This window comes from Chelonoidis abingdonii, chromosome 2, assembly GCF_003597395.2.
Source record: "Chelonoidis abingdonii isolate Lonesome George chromosome 2, CheloAbing_2.0, whole genome shotgun sequence".
Lineage (NCBI taxonomy): Eukaryota > Metazoa > Chordata > Testudines > Testudinidae > Chelonoidis > Chelonoidis abingdonii.
This window is the reverse complement of record NC_133770.1, coordinates 202,044,763-202,055,891: the sequence shown is the minus strand read 5'-3', so window position 1 is coordinate 202,055,891 and position 11,129 is coordinate 202,044,763. Positions and strand designations below refer to the sequence as shown.

The following is an 11,129-nucleotide window of genomic DNA, read 5'->3' as shown; positions in this document are numbered from 1 at the left end:
ACTAGGTGAGAATGAAGAGTTTAACTCTTACTTAAAGAATGATTTAGGGCCTTTCAGAGGTCCTAAAAAACCCAATTCTGATCTCTATTACCCAACTAAGAAACAGGCAGGGCCAGAATACAAATGAAAATAGTGAGAGTGAATGACTTTAAGCACAATCTTTTAAAAAAATCAATTATATTTAGAAGCCTTTGGAATAAACTTACTTTCCAACAACTAGGTCAGTCTGGAGAAGTTTTACTTTAAAACTGGGAACTTTCACAATGAACAGAATGTGTTTGTTTATATTTCTTATGATCAGCATTTCAAATTCCTGTGAATCAAGGTAAAGTCTTTTGTCCATACCTAATTCATACTTGTAAGCTCTGGTGATATCCTCCCGTAGGTCACTACCAATGCACTTGGTGCTGATGTATTGCCCACAAGGCCATGTGTCATAGTGTAGTTTTGTCTTTGAGACAGAGCCTTGGGAAAGCCAGCCAACACAGCTTGCATTCAGCCGAGAGAACATATGATGGCCATCATAGTCCAAGTCCAGATCTCCATCTTTGATGCTTCTGACCCAAGTAGGACCACAGCATATTGAACCTAACACAGATCAAGTCAACCATATTACTACATTATGTAACATAGGATGCCTAATATACAACCTGAAGAATAGGACAGTAATGACATTTACAGAAACATAGGGTTCATTTACCTCTACCAGTCTCCAGGGGTGTTGGATCCAGACACTGCCAATCACCACAACATTGATTTAGATCTCTGCGGGCCATCCAAGATTCATTCCAGCAGTGGTACCTCCTGTAGCATGTAAAAGTTCAGAGACTTTGTAAAGAACTCTCTGGGGCCAGTCTTTGGTACAAGTCAAAATTCTGGACCAATCAGACTAGAACAGGGGTAGGGTGGGAATATGAAAGCTACCATTGATGTGTGATATTGATCTAGCTGGGTGAATGCTGTATTGGGAGCAGACACTACAGTCATAGAGCGCTACACCAATGATAAGGAGCCTCAAGAAGTCAGCTATCAAAGAACTGATTATCAACTAGGTGATCATGATGGAAGATGATGGCCCTGATCCCTGAAGGATTTGTTTCTCATGATCCAGTCAGTATTTCTGGAGCCACTCCAAGATAGACGGCCTCATTTGCGGTAGTATTAAGTACTTATGAATTTGGTGAATGTTTTATGAGCATCTGATTCTCGTGTAGATTCAGCAGTCAAGCAAATACCACTAGTGCATAATTATATCATCTTGCAATGTGTCATTATGAAACTGAATTATTGCAACACTCTTGCAACACTAAAGAAATGGTCCATGGTCAGGCTTATGTGAGTTCTTGTACATCAGTAATAGCATTCACTCATTGCTGATTTCACACTTACCAAAGACTGTCTTTGCCACGCAGTGTTTTGCCAGTACAATCAAAAAGTTCATTGACAACAAGGGGGTTCTCAGCACGTTGAGGAGAATAGAAGTTTGTGACAACACGGCTTGGGATTCCCAAACACCTCATCACTGTAAGGGAAAAAGTGCTCCAGAGTCCAGAACACTTACTCAAAAGTCGCTATAAAGAATGCTTTCCTGGAATAAGTTAGCCAATTCCTTTCCTTCTTATTTTTCAAGTACTTTCTCCTATAATTGACACATAACATGTAAATAGTTTGAGCTAAAATCTCCAACAAAAAACACTAAGTGCACATAACACTAATGGTGCAAAGTCAGCTTCAGTAGGGGACTTCATTGTAGTGTTGGAAAAGTAGCAAAGGGGGACACAGTAGTAGGAAATAGGATGTTAGGCTTTGTTCCTCAGTCCTTTAGTAGGCTCAGTAATAAGTGTCCGACTAACAAAACATCAAGAGTCCTCTATAACGTTAATTGCAAACAAAGCACAGATTCAATATCACTATGTTATAAAACATCCCCATCAACCAGCTTAGAAACTGATTTACCCCAGTAGTCAATCACTTATAACCCTGCCAATGGAATTTCTGTGTTATCTAGCTCACTAAAATATCCTCTCTTTTCATAGGAAAGGATAGTAGTTTGCAGCTCATTGCTTTGGCTCCCAGATTTTAGGAACAGATACAGACAAGCATTTTATTGCAATTGTCACCGCTTCGTCTTCTGATTCATCATCCAAGCTTGTGCTAGAAGAATATACTACTACATACAGTACACTGTTCTTATGCTGCCTTTTATCACTGGAGGAAATGCTCAGCAAGTGTTGGAGCATATAGTATTGACTGGAGTCAGGGCCAGAAGGATGAGTACTGCTTTTCTTCCTGCTGTGATCAATGCTGAGACAAAGCCAGATCTCACCCTAGTAGGCAATTTTATAGTGAATTTATTTTGGTAACAAAAAATAGATCCATTTTTTTTTCTAGTGATATGCAGATCAGGTGAGCTGCTTGCTATAGGCTTTTGAGGGAGGGTTGTTTTCCTTGATATATCATTCCTCACCAACTTGTGGGGGGGAGACGGGAAGGCTAGCTTACCCGTGCACATTACTGATGCAAGAGATGCAGAGTCTCCATATCTGACTGGTCTGCATCTGCCTTTATACCATTGCTGAAGGATGGGAACACTTCCATTCCATGACAGTGGTTTAGCCCCCTGCAGGTAATCATTGTTCTGTGGGAGCTTCATGATGCTGTTGCTGCTATGGCCACAGATCTGGAAAAGAGACAAGAATAAATCTAAATACCTGATCACTTCTCTACATCCTAAGACTTTTCCAAGATACAAATTCTGCACTGAGCTATTAAAACTGTGGAAATTCTGATTTACATGCTTAGTCAAATTCCTCCCTGTTTAGCTCCATACGTGGTATATGTGTGTGTGTGGTTCCTGTGTCTTTCACTGTTCTCCTACAACATAGCTCCTGCTGATGATGCATTCAGAGGTCATATGTGATTAACCATTCACTTACCATGTGGTTTACCACCATGCTGACATGCACGGGATCATTGCGCCAACTACTTTCTCGGTCAGAGTCATGATGGTAATTTGCACCCATATCCAGGAGTTTCAGGCAGATATCCAAAATGCCATCTTCAAACTATGTGTGCAAGGAAAGAAGGCTGTTACATACACTATGGAATGCTGGTTTTGATGAGTTTCCTTTTGTTTTCCATTTATTGCTGTGATCTTTTCATGCAAGTGAGCAGACCCCTTTTTCTAAGGCCAGCACTGAGGGCTTTGCAATGTATCTCATATCTACTGGCAGAAAGGAAATGATTCCTGTTAGAACATGTCAGGGTTACTCCTTGCTTGGCCAATGGAATCACTTCCATCTTTCATTCAGAGGCCTAATATGAAGTATGTCTCCCACTTCTTCCAGGAAAGTGTCTACAGCCTTCCCAACCCCTGTAGGGCCAAAGTGAAGTTAATTCACCTTTTCCCCAGAGTTGAGTGTCTATCCTGTAGTCCTCGCCAGGGCTGGGTGGGAAGTGGTTTTCCCATCCTGTGAAAACTTTTGAGTTTTCAAAATGTTTCTTGTTCTGTAGCTGTTTCCTTTTGAATTCGTTTTGTGAAAATCAGAGAAGGAGACACCCACCCAGAGTAGCCAGATGGTTAGGGCTCACACCTGGGATGTGAAAGGTTCAAATTCTTGATCTGAATGATGCAAAGCAGTGACTTTAACTTGGATCTCCCACATACTAGGTAAGTGTGCTAACCTTCAGGCCTTAGAATCATTTTCTCTCGCTGACCCAATGAATATTGATATAAAGTGGAACAGGTCCAGTAGGAGAGATTGATTGATTGACTGTATAGTCCAGTGGTTAGGGCACTTCCTGTGCTGTGAGGGAGACAGGTTCTGAATCAGGCAGAGTCTGGATCTCCTAGGTGAATGCCCGGCCCCTCACCACTGGGCTATCAGGTCTCTCTGCTCTAGTGGTTGCAAGGTGGATTTTTTTTTACTGTATGTTAAAGTATTGAGACTGGAGCATGGTCTGGATTGGCACAAGAAAAACTCATGAAATTCTGTAATATACTAGATATTTATGTAAATCTTGGATTGCACCAGTGCAACAGAAAGGCAAGATCAGTCTGGCTAGGCTCTGTCAATATCATCTTTTGAATTATTGTTGGGTTCCACAAGTTCTGAACAAGTCTCACAGTGTGACATTTACCTGTCCAAAGTGCCATGGTCTAGAAGTAATGTACTTGTGAACTCCTTCGTACAGCATTCCTTGTTCATTCAGGACATATTCTTTTCTGTGGGCCTCATTGTACATATACACGGGGTCATCTGGAAAAGAAGCAGAGACAGAACTATCACTCTAATTTCTGTATCACTCACTTTCTCTTTCCCTTCTCTCTTTACAAATCTGCTGCTTTTCCTGTCTTTTTAAACTTGAATCTGAGCAAGATTTTAAAATGTGTCATCTCCTTGGAAACACTGTTAGAGTTTTGGATAAATTGTTTAATAACTCACTGTATATGTAGAAGCTTGATTTTTGTCAAATCATTTTTCCTTTAACTGGTCTCACCAAACTTTAAATATGTACAGTCTGAATTTCAGAGATCCTGAGAATCTCCAATTTCCATTGACATTGCAGTTACTAAGCACATCTGAAATTCAAACAGTGTGTGTTTAAATTTGGCACCTAAAAAACAAGGCATGCAAAATTACAGACTGTTTTTGAATATTTGGCAATTACTGACTTACTTAAGGTCATACAGGGTAGGTCTACACAGCCTGGCTGTGACAGGTCTGTGTCAGCTGACTCAGGCTCATGGGTTTCAGGCTGTGGGGTTAAAAATTGCTGTGTTGACATTTGGGCTCAGGTTGGACCCCAGGAGCTAGGACCCTCCCCCCACCCATGATGGGGTCTCAGGGCTTGGAATCCAGTCAGAACCTGAAAGTCTATACAGCAATTTTACACCCCTCCAAGGCCAAGCTCCATGAGCCCGAGACAATTGACATGGGCTAGCCATGGGTGTTTAATTGTTGTGTAGGTGTACCCACAGAGAGAGTAGTAACAGCCAAGAACATTACCCACACCTACTGGCTCCTGCCCTGTGCTCTATCTACAGGATAGCGGCCTCCCAGCTCAAATTAATTTACTTCAGAGCGGTATCATGAAGCGCTTTAATATCTGATGGAAAGTGCTGTAGAAGTGGTGGGGGAAACATTATACTTTAAAACTAATGGCATTAAGTGACCAAATGAAAAAAATGAGCTCCTAACGTCTCTGGATTTTGGAGTCCTCAAAATCTAGATTGGGAGATCCCAGCACTTGCAGGAGAGAAAATGAACATGCACAATCTGAACCTGAATTGCACATCTCAAGTCCATCTCTTCTGAGAATATTTTTTACTATCCTAAACACCATCTCCCTTGAGGCAACTGTTCCTTATAGTTCTGTTAATTTCAAACTCCTTCTATAAGCAAAATAATAAATATCCCCAGCATTTCTCTAACCACAGATTTCCTATGGGCTTCTTACCAGCACACCAAGGATTAAAGAGGATGTAAAAGTCTCCTAGGCACCGGTCATATGTGCGATTACAAGATGTGACGTGCATGTTGAGAATGTGGCGGCCAATACAGACATTGGTCGGTGGAAACAGGGTGATGTTCATGCACTTTTTTTGATGTGGTTTGTAGCAAGCACTCCAGCAGCTGTGATCTATACATTTGCCTAGAGAGAAGTTGCACTTTGTCCCATTTGACTCACGGGGTCTGAGGCCTTTTCAGAAAAGGAAAAATACAAGTCTGAATAAAAATGGACAAATCATATTCCACAGACATATACTTTGTCAAAATTACATTTGCAATGTAAAGCTTCTAAGATATAAGGTCTCTTATTTATGTGAATAATGCACAGCACGGTTGGGGAGAAATTAAAACTTTACATGAAATGCAAGGGGGCTTGGAGAAGGTATCTATCGGCATAAGTGGTGAATGAGGAAAGGTTATTTATTAGCAGAGGACTGGGGGAAGACCACACATCTTCATGCAATTTGGAAGTAATTACCTGTCTCTACAGTGAAGGAGATGGTGTCCCTGGAGTCATCCCATTCTCGGTTTTGGAAGTTCACATAAAAGTTGAAGGCCTGACCTCTCCTCACTATCTGTTTGTCAGTGCCAAATAAATGAGTGTTATGGTTGTTGCAGTTGTGAGGACAGTTCAGGTCTACATCTCCTGTTGCAATAGCTGCAGGAAAAGAAAGGAATAAACCCAATGAGAACAAAATATATCATTGAGGACTCATTATTTAACAGCTGTTACCAAGGTTTCCTGTGGGAGGGGGAAAAGATGACAGACAAATAGAGAGCATAGCAATTAATCAAAGCAATATATTTTCATTCTGAAGAACTAGTTAAAGAACAAGAAATACTTCAAATCTTCAAAAGGGTTGAGGAACTGGTCAGTAGAAGCAGATAGGGCAAATGCCCATATGAAGTTAGTTTCCTTTGCAGCAGAGGTGAAAGTAAGCCAGTATGGGCCGGTACGGAGGACCCGTAAGAAAAGGAGACTGCCTGAGGGAGAGAGAAGCCTTCCCCCTGCATAAAAATAGTTTAAACTCAGCTGTTCCCTGAGCGGTTCAGCCCCCCAGGGTTAGGAGTGGTTTCTGGCATCCTTGTTAATTTCACCTACAATAGCAGGGGGGAGGGTGTGTTTGACCATGACAGGGGCAGTCCTTTTCTGCTCCAGGGATGAGGGGATCTCTCCAATACTAGTATACACAACAAATACAAGCATTTGGCTGCACAGCTTAAATCGAGCTAATAAAAGCAGGTGGAAGGGGAAAACTCACTGTCACATTGGTTTCTCCTCTCCTCCTTTCCCCTCCTCCAGCCAGGCTGCAAACAAGGCTCTGCATTCCTCACCACCCCGACCCCCTCCTCAGCAGAGGTTCTCCTCTAGGCTCTAGCTTGCAGTAGGGAGACTGGCTGAGAAGTCTAGTGCTGCTGCCTGCATAAGAACAATTTAAACTCAGCTGTTCCCTGAGCAGTTCAACCCCCAGCATTAGAAGCCCGTTTCTGGCATCCTTGTTAATTTCATTCCCAGTTGATGTTGGGCGGGGGGGAAGGTGTGGGTGACCAGGGCAGGGGCAGTTCTTTTCTGTCCCTGGGATGAGGGGATCTCCTAGATACAAAAAACACAATCAAAATCAGGAACCATTTCAAAGTTCAAATCTATACCATTCACTCCCCAGCAGCGGATCATGGTTGTGATGTGCAAACTGCTTGCAGATCTCTTTGAAATGTTACTGAACTGAGCAGGGAACAGCTGAGTTTAAACTGTTCTTATGCAGGAGGCAGACTTCTCCCTCCCTCAGCAAGTCTTCCTGCTCCCTGCTGCAAGCTAGAGGGAAGCCCCTGCAGCTGCTGAGTGCCAGGCAGGGAGAAAGCACGGAGCCTAGTGTCGGCAGCCTGGGTGAAGAAGGAGGGAAGACACGGAGAAAAATGTGACAGTGAGTTTTCACTTTTTCAAGCTTATTCCAATAGTAAAGTTTTATTACAGACAGTACTGGTAGTAGTAATGGTAGCTTTATTTTCTCTATCTATGTCATGCAATGGGAGGGATCCATGAAGTACGGAGGAGAGGTGGGTTCCTTGCGACTGGACCATATGGGTAAGAAATGTAAATTATTTTTGCCCCTTCCCACACCCCAGGGCTCCCAGCTGCCTCTGCAGCTGGTAGCTCTGGGGGTGATTTAAAGGGCCCGGCTCCTAGCTTCAGCCGAATCCCCGAGCCCTTTAAATCCTGATTTAAAAGCCCCAGGATCTAAAGGCCCCACCTCTTCTGATAGAGGCCATGCCTCTTCTGGTTGAGGCCCCTCCCCCTCTGCAGGACTGTGGAGTACTGGTAAGTCCTTTAAGTTACTTCCACCTCTGCTTTGCAGGATACACAGAGACCACCTCTGCTCCTAAAAGCATCACATGTTGAACTAAGAAAATGACAGAATTGTACTCTATGGAAAGTTTTATAGCTAATCAAAAACATCTCTCAGTAAGAAAAGACTAGAGCCCCGCAAACCCCTCCTAGGGGCTGTAGATGAATCTATAACTCATGGCCAGCAGTATCAAAGTCAACTAATAGACCTTCATCTATCACCTAGAGGACACTTACAACCCACGTTGAAGCTTAAGCCCACAGGAAACCAGGGGAATCTAGATGCTATTTAAGCTGCCTTGCCAAAACCTTCTCAGTGAACTCCCTAACAGTAGGAGATTCTAAACAGGGCAATAACTGGAGTTAATCAGCATAGCCAGATAACATTTTTGGAGCAATGATCTAACAATTGCGTCTTTAAAGTTAGCTAGTATCTTGCAATCAGCTAAGAGAGCCACTGATAATCAGCTGTAATACCTCCCATAGGTTTTCTCCAGCCAATGGGAATTTAGCTCTAAATCACTGGGAACACAGAACATTAGTTATTTTTACTTTATGCTTTACATGTAGTTTTTTATAATTTGCCTTTTCATTCCTCTCAGAAATGGTCATTACACCATCTCCTCCTCATATTTCCCATAATTCTCAAGGTTTAAAATCACTTTTGATATCTGTAGGAGGTGGGCTGTTTTTTGTTATTGTTTTTAAAGGGGAAAAACTGAGTTCAAATATAAAGTAATTATCACAGAAAATATTATCTTCTTATGACAATATTCACAACAAAGAGTATCTAAAGCACAAAAATGATCTCTTGTCTTGAATTTACGCAAGAGTTTGCACAGATTTTGTCCATGTTTCTGGCAGATTCCTTAGTCTGCTTGCCTTGTCTGCCATCTCTCCTTTCAGATATTAGTCACATGATAACAAAGCTCCAAAGCACTCACCTTCCATTTTCCTTGCGCACAGACCAGTTTCTTAAGCAGAGTAGCACCCAGTCCAGTTGCTCCTTAGCAAGTTAGATGCTATACCCCAAGGTCTGGTTGAGTTCATCTGTGACTGTAAACCTCATCTCCTGTCAGTAGTATTTATACTCAGAACGACAATATGCTTATGCATATTGCATCAACAAAATGCCAATTAACTAGAACATGTTTAGGGTGAGGCCTCACCCACATATTCACTGATGCTCATAAACATCTCAGAGCAATATTCAGTTCAAGCATTACCAGAGTGAATCCGGCTGAAGGGAGGGAGGAATTTTGGTTCTTTGCCAATAGCATAGATGTCTCCAGTGGCCCAGGTCTCTGGGATACTTCAGTGCAATGATGAATCTGAAAACCTCTTGAGCATAGAAAATCATGTGGTGATATAAGTCAGACAAGTTGAGAACACTTTGTGCCCACTTTTACTAATAACAAAGAATTTACTGGACAGAAATTGGAGTAAATCAGCATAGCCAGATAACATCAAGCATTTTCTGTGGAATATAAGCACACAGTACAGCCTACTATGTGCCATGACTTGCCAGAGTGGAGGCTCAGGAGTGCCGTATACCCCAGTGGAAACTTTCTTATCATAAACCATAATACAACTGCTTTTGGAAATTAGAGTAATTTTCTACCTGGAAACTACACTGTTCCTTTAAAGATGGTTATGTGTGTATTTAAATTGTGCATGTATAATTTAAAGAACTCATCCCTTCACTATTCAAATACAGGGAGCAAAAATTGAGAATACGTTAATACTAGGGCTTCACCTTGATATAACTATATTTGAGCCCAATAGAATATTTAGATTTTTCACAAAGTTCGAGAAGCAGTCTGGATTCACATATGTGACACTGAACACTTACATATATTTGTGATAAAATATGTATATTCAACACTGAATATACTTATCTGAGCTGCTAGTGCCAAAGCTCCACCCTCCAACCCAGATATATTAGGGTTTTTGTCACATAGCAATAAGTGGAGGGTAAGGAAGTTAGGTAAGCACAAGTATTGATCATCCTCGTCAGATACTTTGCAATTGTTACATAGACTTGTATTTGTTTGCATTCTATACTAGTCAAATATCTTCAAACACATAATAGATTCACTATTAAGGAAGTTGGTTTGTGAATGCTTCAGAAATCTCCCGCCTGTCCACCCATGATGTGTTACATTTAGTAGTTATGCTATCTGACTCAGCTAGGTCTAACAGATATTCTAGTGACACTATTTAAAATAAAATGATTCCATATATCACTTTTTTGTAAAAGCTTATCTTAACAGAATAGTCGCCATAAACCACATCAGTCTTGAAGTAACTAAACTTTCTAACCAAATAAAATGCTTTGATTTACCCCCCCTCTTTGGACTATATCCTTAATTACATTTACACTGTAAGTTACATGCTAACTTATTTATAAAATATCTTTAGTAACCATTGGCCGAGAACAAAAGAAACCTAAGGTTCTTATAAAAACTGCTAATGAGACAAAAATCAAATCTGGTGTAATCTACAGTAATCATCCACTGACACTCATTTATACCAGTTTTTAATTTTAAAGCCTATACATTTTTTTTCTTTTCATCTGGTGAATCATTAAAGCAACATGATTCTTCAATTCATCTAACTTCATTATGTGACTTTAGAGCATTATGTTTTTAATTTCTCAGAAAAGGAAAGAAGAAAGCCAATGAAGATTAGCGCTGCCTGTTCCTGCCAGGTTCTGTAGGCAATTCAACATCTCATGGTCAACGATATAAATGCTGATTACTCATTTAATGCAAATTCAACATTCACTCCTAAGTTTTGCAGATAGTTTGGACCTTGTTGGATATATCAATATGGTTTCTGCACTATAACTGGATCTGGAAACAGACTGATAGCAGCTAAAAAATCCTATATATAGTCCTGCATTTAGCCCACCAGAATCTATTGTAGAGCCTTCAGAAAAGAGGGATGCAGTCATTATTTCAACAAAGGCCCAACTACTGTTTGTCCTGCCATAGAGAGCAACAGTTGTCATCTAAATTTGGCACAAGGATTCCCTGCTACCTCTCACCAATGCAAAGATTTAGCCTCAGGGCCCCAGCAAATCTGTAGAACCTCAGTAATCCCAAATCCAAGGCCCATTGAAATCAGTGGAAAGACTGCAATTGACTTCAGTGGGATTTGATTCAGATACTAAGGATATTTCTACACTGCACAGAATAACCCACAGTGCCAAGTCTCAGAGTCTAGTGAGCTGACTCAAGCTCACAGGGCTTGGGCCGTGAGGCTAAAAA

General features: G+C 41.2%; 1 protein-coding gene across 1 annotated transcript; it reads right to left on the bottom strand.

Moving 5' to 3' along the window:
• Positions 1-1,385: 1,385 nt before the first annotated feature.
• LOC116826142 (protein-glutamine gamma-glutamyltransferase 5-like) lies at positions 1,386-8,808 on the bottom strand. The gene is made up of 6 exons (XM_075062016.1): positions 8,802-8,808; positions 5,992-6,171; positions 4,141-4,259; positions 2,937-3,065; positions 2,503-2,680; positions 1,386-1,522 (listed from the first exon to the last, which is right to left on the bottom strand). The coding sequence occupies exons 1-6, from the start codon at positions 8,806-8,808 to the stop codon at positions 1,386-1,388; spliced, it is 750 nt and encodes a 249-aa protein (XP_074918117.1).
• Between the last annotated feature and the right edge of the window lie 2,321 nt (positions 8,809-11,129).

What these genes read in the sequence shown, in the direction of transcription:
- LOC116826142 (XM_075062016.1), bottom strand. An exon ending in CTCCTTCACTGTAGAGACAG is followed by an intron (nt 4,260 to 5,991) that starts GTAATTACTTCC and finishes CTTCTTTTCCAG; the next exon opens with ATGACCCCGTGTATATGTAC. An exon ending in GACCATGGCACTTTGGACAG is followed by an intron (nt 3,066 to 4,140) that starts GTAAATGTCACA and finishes TTGCACACATAG; the next exon opens with TTTGAAGATGGCATTTTGGA.